Source organism: Eurosta solidaginis, chromosome 5 (assembly GCF_040869045.1).
Source record: "Eurosta solidaginis isolate ZX-2024a chromosome 5, ASM4086904v1, whole genome shotgun sequence".
Classification (NCBI taxonomy): Eukaryota; Metazoa; Arthropoda; class Insecta; order Diptera; family Tephritidae; genus Eurosta; species Eurosta solidaginis.
In genome coordinates, this window is record NC_090323.1 from 227,784,516 (window position 1) to 227,800,205 (window position 15,690).

Consider the following 15,690-nt stretch of genomic DNA (forward strand, 5'->3'; position numbering starts at 1 on the left):
GATATGACACCACCGTGTGGCACCCCTTGTTTAATTATTCCGGGTTTAGCTGTTACTTTCCTAAATTGCACCGATGCATGCCGACCAGACAGATAATTTGCAGTCCACCTTTGAGACTAAGAGGAAGGGGGAACCCTTCCAAGTTTTCAGTAGCGTGCTGTGATTTACTGTATCAAACGCTTTTGATAAGTCTATTGCTACGAGTAGTGTTCTGTGGTGGGGTTCTTGGGTTCTTGTGCGAGTTGGTCGGGTGGGTATACAAGTAAGAGTACCTGGGCGACCGAGCTTTGCTTGGCAATCTTCGAGTATGCCGCATAACATACTTTGTTCTACATCTCATCATTAATCAAACTCAACTTTTTTATATGTACATATGTATATTATATACTTTTACTTACCAATATTTGATTTCCTTAAATATATATTTCAAAAATATATCAAACACTAACCGCAAAATGAACTGGATTGAAAAATTTTAAATGGGTAATTCCAGCCTATAGTATAAGGGATTGTTATGACAATTAGTGAAATCGGGAACAAAGTTATTTAGGTCGAGTATCTTCATGCGCCGAATTATTAATTTCAAAAAATTTTTTAGTTATACACTATGAAAGTCTCCAATTTTATTACATTCGAAAAATTTTTTAATTTCACGAATGACAACTATCAGTTAGTTTAATTAAATTTCAACTTGCTTCCCTAAGCGCCATCTGTTGGAAAGTAGTTAAATGGTTGAATGTCGTTTTCAAATTGAACATATACCTCTAGTGTTCAACGGTAGCAAATTACCATGGTGGTATCTTTCTAATAGTAATCTGTGCGAAATATATTTGCCAAAAATATGCATTTAAATACATTTTGCTAGAATTTGCCACGGTGCCTTGATATTCCAATTCAATTTTCTTAGCGTGTGTGAAATTAAGAAAATTAAGTCGAATCATTTTTTTACGAAGATTTTTAACTTCAATGTTCTCCTTTAAAGCTCTAATAGAATATGAGTAAGTAGAGTACTATTTCGTCTAACTACCCCAACCATAAATAGCAACCCTACTCAATGTATTGTAATGCCCTTCGTTTGATACCCATATCGGCATATCTCATTCAATTTTTTTTAATTTCGCATAGGTGGCAACCCTAAATGTCTCTATTGTAATGCGGAGTGAAATACCTTTCGTCTGATACCCATATCGGCATATCTCATGCAATTTTTTTTAATTTCGAATAGGTGGCAACCCTACTGAAAAATTTCCCTATTGTAATGCGAGGTGAAATACCTTTCGTTTAATACCCATATCGGCATATCTCATGCAATTTTTTTAAATTTCGAATAGGTGGCAACCCTACTCAAAAATGTCCCTATTGTAATGCGGAGTGAAATACCTTTCGTTTGATACCCATATCGGTATATCTCATGCAATTTTTTTTAATTTCGAATAGGTGGCCACCTTGTGAAACCTTCTGAGTGGCAACACCTACGTAGAAAGTCTTAGAAGGTGATACATTATCTCTGTGCCAAATTTCATTTAAATTGGTTGAGCCGTTCCCGAGATCGTTCGGCTATACAAACATACAAATACGAATATACAAGAATTGCTCGTTTAAAATTATAAGATAAGATAGTTGTGTATTCCCAATTGATGTCAATTTATTCTATAAAATAAAAATTAAATTACAATCGAAAATTAAATATTTAAGCAAAATATCACCCGTGTTCTTTAAAAAAATAAATATGTTTAAGAAATATGTACATAAGAATATATTTACACGCATTTATTACACCGTTTCTCACTTTTTTTCTCTTTTTCTCCCAAACAGGGGCAATTCTTTCAAGTTTTACATAAGCTGTGTAATAAAAGTTTAATTTGCATAAAAATTGCCTGGGAGAAAAAACAGAATGGTCATCACGACCTAAAACAGGAATTTTATGCTTTATCCTGCAGATAAATACGTGCATCTTCAACCTAGAAAAATAGGCAACATTAAAATAGAAATGCAGGATAATTGCTACATTTTACCGTTTTAAACCATGCTGTTCCTGGTTTGAACATCATCTTATGCAAAAATGTCATTGATGAACGAGGAGCTATGCCATGCATGTGCAAGTGTTTAACGGTTATAAAAGGCGGTAAATGGAAACCAAACAACGCATCTGTCGTACTAATATTATTTTTTTCAAAATGCGATTTTAAAGCTTGTTCCATGCGGTCCACTAAAAAATATATATATATATAGCAAAGCAGAGTTATATAGTTAAACAGCGATAGCAACAACAAATTATGTAAATGGAAAAATGGCACACTGAAAAACAAAAGGCGTGAGTACCCAGTACTCGTGAAGATCGATGTGTACGGATAAGAAGGTAATCAGCCCTATTCTGCATTTCGACTTGGATTGGAATTTTTTCGATTTGGCAATTTTGGTATTCTGTGTTCCAATCTCTTTCGATCCAACTTCGAATCGTTCGATTTTGTGTATTCTGCATTTCGATCGTAGTTCCGTTTTTCTAAGTTGCAAATTTGTTGGCGGAAAATTATTTTCTTTTTATTTTTTTCTTAATTTATAACAGAATTTTAACAAAAATGTAGTAAAACTTGTTGAGAAACGTAAAAGGCTTCATGGTGATTGTTTTTTATGTTTCCAACACAAGTGCAGTATGAGACGTTGGCTAATTTAATCGCAACAAAGCGGGATATGATGACTCATGGGAAGCTTGCCTTCGCATAAAATTCTTACTTCGCTTGTATATTCTCCTCTTTACTTTGTTCAAATGTTATCCACTGAGGGCATAATTTTGGTTGCATTACATCCAGAAACATAGATAGTGAGTTTGACACTGTTGACTCTCCCATTCCTACATTATAATCCGCCCCTATTTCATGCTGGTGGCAACCGTGGTGTGATGGTAGCGTGTTCCGCCTACCACACCGTATGCCCTGGGTTCACACCCCGGGCAAAGCAACATCAAAATTTTAGAAATAAGGTTTTTCAATTAGAAGAAAAATTTTCTAAGCGGGGTCGCCCCTCGGCAGTGTTTGGCAAGCGCTCCGAGTGTATTTCTGCCATGAAAAGCTCTCAGTGAAAACTCATCTGCCTTGGAGATGCCGTTCGGAGTCGGCATAAAACATGTAGGTCCCCGTCCGGCCAATTTGTAGGGAAAACCAAGAGCACGACGTAAATTGGAAGAGAAGCTCGGTCTAAGATCTCTTTGGAGGTTATCGCGCATTACATTTATTTTTATTTTATTCCATGCTGGTAACTGCCTTCTGCAAAAACTCTCAAAGCAGCTAAAACAATATTAAGGGCAGATGTCGATGCCGAAGTCCTTGGACGAATTTGCCCCGTGAAAGTATCTAACACATACTTGAAAGCATCCTTATTAAGACGAAAGTTTTTTTTGAACCTAAATAAGAAAATAAGTCATTAAACTTTACCACTTTTAAGTTCATTTCTTACAATTCGTCACTCATCTCAAATGGATTACACAAATCTCGCAATATTTGCCTTTCCATTCTCGCCTGGCCATTTTCGTATGCGTTGCTTTCCAACTCCACAAATAATGCCGCGGCTATTGATTCCATTATAATAGACAGCTATAATTTGTGTCTGTTCGTTGGGTCCAGTTATATGCCAAAGCAAGCTGCCGGAGTAGAGGAAGGTGAAGCGAAAACGTAAACAATCCTTGCGGAGAGAATAAATAAATCTTTATAAAGCATTTTAGACCAGTGCAATGAAATTAGCATCCAAAAAATTCAGAAAATGTCAGCTATAATCGTGCAGGAATCCGTTTTAACAAAACTTGGTGGCCCAAAAGAACGACAAAAACACACTTACAATTATGAAAGCACTTTACTCAAAAAAATATAACACTGCGGCAATATATTCTATTGCTTTTTTTTGTACAAAATGGCGTGGATAATGAAATATAAACGTTTTTCAGTGTTTTTTACAAATTTTCTTTGATTTATTTTGTTCCAATGTTCACACATTCCGTACAAACAGCTGATTTCGAAAAATCATTTGGTCTTCCTCTTCTCGTTACGATTCCGTCGTAATGCAGAATACCGAAGTTCGATTAAAGCGGAGCGTAGAACGGGAACGTAATCGAAATGCAGAATAGCGGTATTTACGTCAATAATCAAATCATGTATACACATATATGTATAAGGCACCCAGGAGACGTCACACACAGATGCATTTACTTATAAGCCTATGTGTGCGCGAGATACTCCTATAAGTATGCAATGAGAAAAACTATAAAATCATGCAATTGTAGTTACAGCTGAGATGTTTGAGAGCTAATGGACTAGTAGATTCTGGAAGCGCCTAGAAGATGCGAATGTTTAAATCAGAGAGTATAAAAGGCAACAGATGTAGAAGCGCTGGAATTCAGTTTGGTTTGGGCTGCAAGCAGTTTCGATTAAGCGCTGTCTAGCGAGCTATAGCAGTATTATTTTGAATAGAGAGTTTCATTTGAGCTATCAATCAGTTTGGTTATTAAGCTAGCTTTTCGTTGCAAAGTATAAGTGTTATTGTGAAGTACTTTAATAAAGGCCATTTTTCAATTATTCAATATTGGAGTTATTTATTCAACAGTTTAGCGATACGAACATAGCAGAGGGTTGCAAATAAAAGGGGAATTGCAGTAAATTCGTTACAATTGGTGTCAGAAGTGGGATTGTTGAATAAATTCCAGAGGACAACAAGGACATGGCAAAGTTCAGTGAATTGAAGATCCAGCAACTGAAGAAGGAGTTGGGAAGCCGTGGATTGAATACAACCGGCATTAAACTCGAACTTCAGGCACGACTACGAGAGGCAATGGAATTAGAAGGGATTGACGTGGAAGAGTATGACTTTCATCTTGATGGCGAGGAAACAACAAAAATGGAAGAGATAGTTACGCAGACAGTTACGAGTACAGACTTGAACATGATTTTGGCTGCAATATCTGCTCAAACATCGACAGTGGCTTCTCAACTGGAATCGCAAAATACAGATATAACATCTCAACTGGAAGAACAAAAGATAAGTATGGCATCTAAACTACAATCCCAGGAGGACCGCATAGCATCCAAGATGGAAGAACAGAAGACACGTATTGCAGAAATGTCATCAGAAAAACATCGAAGATTGAAGCACAAGAAACGCGTATTTCAGAAATGTCGACACAGATTACATCCAAGATGGAAGCACAAGAGGAGCGCTTATCATTGCAGGTGGCACAAATGTCTTCGCAGTTAGAAGCACAGAATACAAAAATTGTACAGCTCGAGGACAAGATGGATGCCGAGATAGAAGCTTTGAAAGGTCGTATACACGAGTTGCAAATAAATCGCCCAACAGTTTCAGCGAGTAATTTAAAAGTAAAGACACCATCCTTTGACGGTTCTGTCCCTTTCCAGGTCTTCGAGCTACAGTTTGAGAAGACCGCAGCAGTGAACAACTGGAGTGCGGAAGATAAAGTTGCTGCACTGTTCATCGCATTGAAGCATTGATGGCTGCTGTAGAACGACGTTATGGAAGCGAGCATAGAAAACAGATATTCCAAATTGAGTTGCAAAACCGCTACCAAAAAGCAAATGATACATTGCAGGAGTTTGCTTCAGATATTGAAAGATTGGCTCATCTTGCAAATGCGGACGCACCCGTGGAATACACTGAAAGGGTAAAAATCCAGAGTTTCATAAATGGCATACGAGATGTGGAAACGAAGCGGGCTACATATGCGAATCCAAAACTAACATTTGCTGAAACGGTATCGCATGCACTGACTCAGGAAACAGCCTCACTTTTGAGTAAGCCAGCGTACAAAGCTCATCGCGTGGATGTGGGAAGGCCAGACTGGGTAGACCAATTTTGGAAGCATTGAAGGGTACGCAACAGAAGAATAATGATGCAGTCAAATGCTTTAAGTGTGGGAAGCCAGGGCATATTGCGCGTTATTGCAACACCAACCCTAACAGTTCCAACAATGTGGGTGGTCGTAAACGCAGAGCAGAAGGAGGTGAGCAAATCTCCAAGATCTCCCTCAATTGAATGCCCCATAATCTCTATCTCGCAGATTGGAAGAAGATCGAGCAATCTTACTGTTGGAGGACATGTGGACGGAAAGGAACGTTTACTGATTTTAGATACGGGTGCTTCTCATTCCATCATTCGAGTGGATTTAGTCAACAAAAATATAAGACCATTGCTTGGAGCAAGATTACGTACAGCCACGGGAGAGGACACCCAGGTAATTGGAGAAGTAGAATGTGAAGTAGCAATTGGGAACGTCACGGTACTACAGAAGTTTATAGTGGCAGATATTGTTGATGAAATCATAATTGGAGTGGACTTCTTAATCAACCAAGGCATCAAGATCGACATGCAAATCAAGACGATGCGATATAAGAACATGGATGTACCACTTAATTTCGGCTACGAGAGAGGCTACAGCAGTAAACGAGTACTGGTGGAAGAGAGTCAGCAAATACCACCAAAATCCGAAGCAATCATCTGGGCAAAGGTTGATGGAGATTGTGGGACAAACAAATTGTGGGTTGTCGAAGCAGCAAACAAATCAGCACCGGGCATACTTGTAGGAAAAACCCTGGCTATGACAAAACAAGATGGACGTATTCCGGTAAGAGTACTCAATGAGTTCAAGTCACCATTCAATTTGACCACAGGAGCTGTTTTGGGAAGATGCCAAGAGGCTGAAGTAATTATTAACTGTGAACAGCTCCAGGAACACGTTTCATCTAGTAACACTGATCTTTCAAATGACATCACGGAATGTACGTAGGGGCTAGAGGAAGATTATCAGAGTAAGGCAAAGCAACTGCTCCTAAAGTACGCAAAGATATTTGACGAGGATGGTTCCAAACCAGGCCGCACCAATGTTGTGAAACATCAAATTGACACTGGAGACGCGAGGCCGATACGTCAAGCTCCACGTAGTGTTCCACTAGCGAAGCGGGAAGTGGTGAGTCAAATTATACAAGAAATGAGCGACAGCGGCGTCATCGAACCATCAGCTAGTCCCTGGAGCTCACCGGTAGTACTTGTAAAGAAGAAGGATGGAAAAATGAGGTTTTGCGTGGACTACCGGAAGTTGAATGACGTTACGAAAAAGGATAGCTGCCGAAAAAGGACACTCTGGACTCGCTCTCTGGTACGAAATGGTTTTCCACACTGGACTTGAAAAGCGGCTACTGGCAAGTGGAGGTGAAGGAGGAAGACAAAGAGAAAACAGCCTTCAGCGTCGGAGATGGTCTTTGGCAATTTACAGTAATGCCCTTTGGACTATGTAATGCACCAGCTACTTTCGAGAGACTCATGGATCAGGTATTGAAAGGACTACATTGGAAAACATGCTTGGTGTACCTGGACGACATCATCGTATTGGGCAAGAATTTTGCTGAACATCTTAAGAACTTGGAGGAAGTTTTCCAAAGAATAGCTGGCGCTGGTCTGAAGTTAAGTCCCAAAAAGTATGCGCTGTTTAAAAAGGAAGTAAATTATTTGGGTCACAAGGTAACGACAGAGGGCATCTGCACTACGAACGAAAAGATAGAGGCTGTAAAGGATTGGCCCATGGAAATGCCGATGCAATGTCACGAAACCATGTAGTTTGGAATGCAAGCACTGTTCAAAAGCCGAGGCTAAAGAAGACATTATAGATGTCCGGCTAATGACTATAACATGTACAGATGAATGGGACAAGGAACAGCTAAGAAAGTGTCAGCTAGAAGATACAGATCTGTCACGTGTTATTCAAGGGCTCGAACGAAACGAAAGACCAAACAGAGAAGAGATGTCAGCAGTGGGTCCCATTGCGAAGTCATATTTGGCACAGTGGAACAGTTTAGAATTGATATCCGGTTGCCTTCATCGAGTATGGGAGAGTGAGGATGGTAAATGCAAGAAGAATCTGATAGTTGTTCCCAGAAAGAGGATTCTGACGTGCTCAGCGAGCTACGTTGCCGTCAGTCGGTCACCGAGTGGATTGCCAATTGCGAGGTATGCAACAGAGCGAAAGGGCCCAAAACCCGAAGTCATGGCCAGATGAAGCAGTATATTTCAGGTGCACCATTTGAAAGGATCGCCGTGGATGTCGCAGGTCCATTTCCTACTAGCAACCGCGAAAACAAATACGTACTGGTGGTTATGGATTATTTCAGTAAATGGCCAGAGGTATATCCAATCCCAAACCAAGAAGCAGAAACGGTAGCAGAAGTGGTTAAAAACGAATGGGTTGCAAGGTATGGTGTACCAATGGAGTTACATTCTGACCAAGGCAGGAATTGTGAATCAGCTGTGTTCCAAGAAATGTGCAAGAAGTTGGGCATTCGAAAAACACGGACAACTGCATTGCATCCTCAGTCCGATGGTATGGTGGAACGTTTCAATAGAACATTGGAGGAGCATTTAAGGAAAGTAGTAGACACGTACCATAAGGACTGGGATACACACATATCATTATTCTTGATGGCCTACCGATCGGCAGTACATGACACAACGGGCCAAACTCCCGCAAAGGTAATTTTTGGCACTGACCTTCGACTGCCAGCTGATTTGAAGTATGGGATAGATGCCGATGCGGAGAGGAATGTCAAGAAATCCACTGGTGTCTTGGAAGAAGAGCTGAGAGAGATACACGATCTGGTAAGGCAACGAGCAAAGATTATGAGTGACAAGATGAAAGCGAGGTACGATAAAGCAATTAATTCGGAAGGGTTTCAGGAAGGAGATTTGGTGCTGCTATACAACCCACAACAAAAAAAAGGTTTGTCCCCGAAATTGCAGTGTAACTGGGAAAGCCCATACAAAGTTGTAAAACGGATCAACGATGTAGTGTACCGCATACAAACCACTACCAAACCACGAACCAAAATGAAAGTGGTTCATTTGGAGAGATTAGCAGCGTTTAGATCGAGATATTTGTTTGATCGGGACGATCAGACTTAGGTGGAGGGCAGTGTCACGGATATTAGCATCACTAAGCTATACCATCACTAAGGCGATGCTAAGGCCCTGCTAAGCGGTATTTACGTCATTAATCAAATCATGTATACACATATATAAGGCAGCCGGGAGACGCCACACACAGATGCATTTACTTATACGCCTATGTGTGCGTGAGAGACTGTAAACTACACACATTCACATCAGTAATTCAATCATTAGGTATCTACATAAACGAATAAATAATTGCGTCTACACATATGTACCATGTACGTATACGAGCAGCGGAGTGTCAATGCACAAACACATGCATATATCTGAGATAATCCTATAAGTATGCAATGAGAAAAACTATAAAATCATGCAATTGTAGTTACAGCTGAGATGTTTGAGAGCTAATGGACTAGTAGATTCTGGAAGCGCCTAGAAGATGCGAATGTTTAAATCAGAGAGTATAAAAGGCAACAGATGTAGAGGCGCTGGAATTCAGTTTGGTTTGGGCTGCGAGCAGTTTCGATTAAGCGCTAGCGAGCTATAGCAGTATTATTTTGAATAGAGAGTTTCATTTGAGCTATCAATCAGTTTGGCTATTAAGCTAGCTATTCGTTGCAAAGTATAAGTGTTATTGTGAAGTACTTTAATAAAGGCCATTTTTCAATTATTCAATATTGGAGTTATTTATTCAACAGTTTAGCGATACGAACTTAGCAGAGGGTTGCAAATAAAAGGGGAATTGCAGTAAATTCGTTACAATATGTAATAAAATTAATAAATAAAAAAAATAATGAACAGGATTAGCCTGGTGTCATTGGGCCACTTGAGGGTAGTGTGCTGCCACAACGTGCAATTATTTGCCGTCTTTCAGTGAGTTTTACAGCTCCGGCTCACGCTCAATTAACACGGGAATGCTCTGGATCATTGAGAGACTTGAGAAGCAGATCTCGTGAAATTTTCGCGCACGTGAAATGTGATAGGCAGATGCCGCCGCTGTTTTTCATTTAACTCATACGGTGAAAGGCTAAGCAGCGACATCTATTTTTGAAAAAGTAGATTTTTTAAAGGCAGCGTTGCCAAACTAAAAAGAAGTAATTAACAAATTATCTGGCTCACAATCTGGATTTATCTGGCTCAAATCGTTGTTGTTGCATTTACATGCAAAATTATTTATCTGGCTCAGGATTTTACCACCGGATGATGGCAATTATTTGGCTCACAAATTGAACCAGACTTCTATCTGGATTTATCTGGCTCAAATCGTTGTTGCTGCATTTACATGCAAAATTATTTATCTGGCTCAGGATTTTGCCACCGGATGATAGCTATTATTATTATGTATGAGAAGGAAACAATTCCTTTCTCTTTCTAACACACTGCCGTTTGACACTTCGGTCAGAGTCAAACTATTGTGGAACTCAGTGGAACCTGTGTGGAACATGAAAGCGACGCAGGGAAACAAAAAAAAGAACCGGAATATGAGATATGGGTTGCTGTGATGGTAAATTTTTTTGAACGAATTTAGTATGAAAATGTAGTGCACATATATGGGTCCTACAGAAAATTACACAAAAGTCTTGAATTGGGGTATCTGAGGACGCGTAGTAAGTCCAGTATTAAGAATACAAACACGGGTGCTAAGTTTTTCTACCCGTTCAAAAGTTCTCCGCGAAAAGCAGTTTGAGGTTCACTGCAATAACCCGTCCAAAAATGTGGAAAGAGAAATGAAAAGACGCGTTTTGTCCTGTTATCAATAGTCCAAAGGCGAAAAAGTATTCGAATTATTGGAACCGAGGCAAAAACGCGTCTATTAATACCTCCCTCGACGGTTTTGGTTGTGTTTTAGCAATCAAGTAGGTAATCAAGTATCACAATTTGTTAATTAAAATTGTTCAAAACATATGGATTTTAAAGAGAGATGTAATTAAGTGCTCGTTTGAAAGTAAATAAGGATATTTCTTCGTAATTTTACGATAAAAATTTTACGCAGTTATCGATTACTTCTCGAAAACACACCGAAAGGAAATTGTTAGCAAATCCATAACATACCGATAATTTTCTGATGATAAACCCAAAAACTTTTCGATAACAAACGGATAACTCATCGACTATACACGTCAAATTAATTTAATTTATTATAATTTTCTCTTATTTTATTGTATTTAACTTATTTTTATTTTATTTTATTTTATTTTATTTTATTTTATTTTATTTTATTTTATTTTATTTTATTTCAGTTTATTTTATATTGTTGAGTTTTATTCAATTTTATTTTAATTTATTCTATTTTATTCTAATTTTTTAATTTTTATTTTATTTTGTTAAATATGTTTTATTTTATTGAGTTTTATTATATTTTCTTTTAATTTATTGTTTATATTTTATTTATATATATATATATATTTTTTTTTTTTTTTGTTAAAATTAGATGTATAATTTTAATTATTTTCTTTTTTTTGCACGACGGCCGCCATGGTGTGATGGTAGCGTGCTCCGCCATCCACACCGAAGACACTGGGTTCACGTCCCATGCAAAGCAACATCAAAATTTTAGAAAACAAGTTTTTTCATTTAGAAGAAAATTTTTCGAAGCGGGGTCGTCCCTCGGCAGTGTTTGGAAAGTACTCCGAGTGTATTCCTGCCATGAAAATCTCTCAGTGAAAGCTCATCTGCTTTGCAGATACCGTTCGCAGTCGGCATAATACAAGTAGGTCGAGACCCGCAAATTTTTAGGAAAAATTAAAAAGAGCACGACGCAAATTGGAAGAAAAGCTCGGCCCAAAATCTTTTCAGAGATTATCGCTCCTTACATTTTTTTATTTTATATTTCTTATGGATCAGGGGCCGACCTTTTCTAAATGAAACAGTTCATAGTACGGTTGGCTTGAAATTTGGTAGAGGCGTACTTCCGTGACTAGCTCATTATTTGAGTATCTTTTATTTTCGGAAAGGGGACGATGGCTCAACCTTTCATATAGTTTCGTAAAAGTTTATACAAACAAAGATACTGAAATTGGTCGGCCAAGTGAATCAGGTATTCGATATTTGGTATAGATATTCCATATATGAGGTAATTGAGGTGAGAAAGGGAGAGGGAATGGGAGTGGGAGAGGGAGTTGTAGTGAGACTGGAGTGGTAACGAAAATGTGAAGTTTAGCGAAAGTAGTAGTGGGTGGGGGAGCAGGAATGGGATTGGGAGTGAAGGTGGGACGGGGTAGTGGGAGTAGGAGTAGGAGGCAGACAAGTGGAATAAGGGACGGACAATAGTTATAAGAAAATTGGAAGATAGAGTAGAAAAGAATGGGATAGATAGTGAAAAGTGGGGAAGGTAGGCCCAACTTTTAAATGTCGGCAAACCAATTTTCGGGCAGAACAAACTGGTACTCTAGTTACCTTATATATTAATCAACCAAAAAATATACTAAGATGTTGCAACCAAAAAAAGCCTAAGTGAAGTTAGGCTGAACTGGCCAATCCGAGAGGACCTCACATACGACTTAATGCGTCCATTGTGTAACCAGAAGTTTGTTTAACGACCAAACTGAAAACCCCTATCAAAAACCAGTACCTATGTTATTAAATGACTTCGTCTTTTTGGCAAATACTAGAAGCTTTCTAGGAACTATACCCCTTACTGCTTCTAGATCTGACAGCTGTATCACTCCTAATAGCTGGAGAATTAGCCTGGAAAACGCCTGGAGCTACAAGCAACAACATTGCCAAGTTCGGTCTAAAAATTAAAGGTGACAAGATTGAGGAAATAAAAACGATATAATATTTCAGTATTTATATTGACAATAGGTCAAAATTTGATGACCATATAGAATATGCAATAAGAAAAATTGCGAAAAAATTGGGTTCATAAAAAGATCTTGCAAATATCTAAGTAAAAATTTAAAACACTGGTTAATAAAAGTATAGTTCAAACCCATTTTATGTATTGGCCCACAGTTTTCTTTATAGCAAGAAGCATAAGGCCATGTGGCCATACTAAATCGTTTCCGAGATGGTCGGGCAAGTACCTTAATGGTGCTTGTGACCGAAACGTACCGAATCTATATCCGGCAAAGAACCATCAACATCGACAACCCTCCCCCCCCCGCGAGTTAGGGGATCAGAATATACCCGCGGTAGGTATGCCTGTCGTAAGAGGCGACTAAAATACCAGATTCAAGGGGCTGTGTAGCGCAACCCTTCAGGTTGCCAGCGCAATATATAGCTTCTCCAAACCCAATTGTCAACCTCACCTATCCGCGGCGAATCCTGTTTCACTAACAGACGAGGCTCTGGCGATCCCAAGCCCATCATGGAACTTGGGGGTGGGGAGGGAGGGAATGGCCTGAAGGTTTAATGTGGCCACATAAATCGTTCCCGAGATGGTCGGGCTAGCGCCTTAATGGTGCTATGGTACCGGATCTGTATCCGGCAAAGGACCATCACATCGATAACACTCCCCAAAGCCTTCGGGGAGCAACCTTATCGCTACAACAACAACAACAACGACAACCCTCCCCAAAACCTTCCGGAAGTGTTGTTATCGCTATAGCAACAACAACAAGCAGGAGAATATGGAGCACTCTTGCTGCAAGGACCTGCTGGGGGGATGAAAATTTATGCAACAAATTTAATGGGGTTACACTGAAATGACAACCCTTGGTCGGAAAAATCCCCAGTCCCTACGGTATACAGAACCGTATGCCGCAGTATGTAGCCACGAACAACAATCATGTGATTAGTGCTGTAAATTAGAGACAAGGCCTCTTCAACTGCACAAAAATTAGGCATCTAGCCGACAATTGGAGACTGATACTCTTAAACTGAAATTTAGGTATAATAAAAAATCAGTGACTGAGGTTGTAGACTTGAAGCTATGTAGGTCTTTCCAACTACTCAAACATGCATCTTAGATTGGAAACAATGAATTCGACCTGAGAAAAAATTTGATTTAAAATGAATATGGGGAGTTTCTTGCGCGTTGACTCTGTTAGGTGCTACCGAAATACCAAGCTCTCTGTGCATAGAAACTATATTACCGCTGCTCCTATGCTTTGACCAGACCGTGTTTAACCTAGTTTTCATCAAGTTCTTGACATAGATGCGTGCTCAATGAGGGAGGGTCAAACTTCAACATACTTTCAAACGTAATTGATGATTAACTGTTTACAAAGGTGGGTTTTTCTGAACTTACCCAAGCCTATATCCTCTTTTGTTGAATGTTTCAAACTCTCAATATGTCTCTTGGGGACGGCCAAGTAATGATAAGTTGATGCTGGTTTTATGTCTTTGAATATAACAAATTCCTTGGTCTCCACTTCAATTATAGTATTGGGTTGCCTTCCTGCTGATATCTCACAAAAAATGCAAGGCCGCATATTCGAGAAATCAGTTAAAATAAATTTAATAAACGGCAAAAATGCAAGAACGCAAAGAACTGCTAGGATAATATATTTTTTCGAATTCTGCTGCTTTGAAATGAGCATTGGAGCTTTAGTAGGAATACCTCTTTCTAATTGATAAGATTTTGGTATGATAACAATGCGCAAGTATGTAAATTGACGTTGCTAACCACTCATGCCACCTGCTACCAAATATTTTTATACTCAATCGCAAGACGATTCCAAACGCGGCAGGTATAGGGCCAATTAAACGCCCTTAAGGCCAAATTAAACTTCCTTAACACTAACGCGATAGTGGTAACAATACCCACATCCATAACCATCTCCAACGCGATCGATTAATGGTGCCTTAATCTAAAAATCGTGAAAATTTCATAAAAATGAAGAAAACGCCAAAAATTACAAACATATTCCACAACAATAAATCTCTAAGTCAAAACGTATTCAAAACAATAAATAAAATATACAAAAAGTTAATAAATTCACTAACTCAAATATTTTTAAATTATGGATATGGCGAAAAACCGAAAACCAATTGAAACTTCCTTAACCCGAACGCCATAGTCGTAACCATACTCATATCCATAACCATCTCCAATCTTATCGATTAATGGTGCCTTAACCTAAAAATCTTGAAAATTTCATAAAACTGAAGAAAACACAAAAAAATTACAAACATATTCCACAAAAAATAATTCTCTTAGTCATAACGTATCCAAAACAATGAATAACATCTACAAAAAGTTATTAAATTCACCAACTCAAATATTTGTAGGTTATGGATATGGCGGGAAACCAAAAACCAATTGGTTGGCTATGGTATGGTTATGGCGTTAGCGTTATGGTATGGCACCATTAATCGATTACATTAATTTCCATAAGGTAGGTTCGATCAGCTGTTTTATCTGGTTTTGATTTTATGGTTATATGTCACCATTAATTGGCCTTTATAGTATGGTTATGGCGTTAGCGTTATGGTATGGCACCAATAATCGATTACATTGATTTCCATAAGGTAGGTTCGATCAGCTGTTTTATCTGGTTTTGATTTTATGGTTATATGTCACCATTAATTGGCCCTAGCCATAACCATAGCATAGCAAACCAATTGGTTTTGGTTTTTCGCCATAAACATAACCTAATATTTGAGTTAGAGAATTTATTAACTTTTTCTAGTTTTTATGTATGGTTTTGGATACGTTTTGACTAAGAGACTTATTTTTTGTGGTATATGTTTTTAATTTTTTGCGTTTTCATCATTTTTATCAATATTTAAGGATTTTTAGGTTAGGGTACTAATAAATGATGCCAGTTGATATGCATAAGTAAAAATACGATTATGACTATGGCG

General features: G+C 38.5%; 2 protein-coding genes across 2 annotated transcripts in view; both read right to left on the reverse strand.

Annotated features, from left to right (window-relative positions):
• Vdup1 (arrestin family protein Vdup1) overlaps positions 1–14,271 on the reverse strand; it is a 178,941-nt gene extending 164,670 nt beyond the window's left edge. Inside the window, exon 1 of the mRNA XM_067788694.1 lies at positions 14,132–14,271. The gene's annotated coding sequence lies outside the window, so the exon portion shown is untranslated. The remainder of the gene's footprint in view (positions 1–14,131) is intronic.
• LOC137252659 (adenosine 5'-monophosphoramidase HINT3) lies at positions 1,621–14,533 on the reverse strand. The gene is made up of 3 exons (XM_067788697.1): positions 14,132–14,533; positions 2,016–2,209; positions 1,621–1,961 (listed from the first exon to the last, which is right to left on the reverse strand). Exons 1-3 carry the CDS (start codon positions 14,421–14,423, stop codon positions 1,923–1,925), a joined length of 525 nt encoding a protein of 174 aa, XP_067644798.1. The 5' UTR covers positions 14,424–14,533; the 3' UTR covers positions 1,621–1,922.
• Between the last annotated feature and the right edge of the window lie 1,157 nt (positions 14,534–15,690).

What these genes read in the sequence shown, in the direction of transcription:
- LOC137252659 (XM_067788697.1), bottom strand. Translation starts at nt 14,423, where the DNA reads ATGCTCATTTCAAAGCAGCAGAATTCGAAAAAATATATTATCCTAGCA. An exon ending in AAAAGAGGATATAGGCTTGG is followed by an intron (nt 2,210 to 14,131) that starts GTAAGTTCAGAA and finishes TATATTTTTTAG; the next exon opens with TGGACCGCATGGAACAAGCT. An exon ending in GAACAGCATGGTTTAAAACG is followed by an intron (nt 1,962 to 2,015) that starts GTAAAATGTAGC and finishes CTATTTTTCTAG; the next exon opens with GTTGAAGATGCACGTATTTA.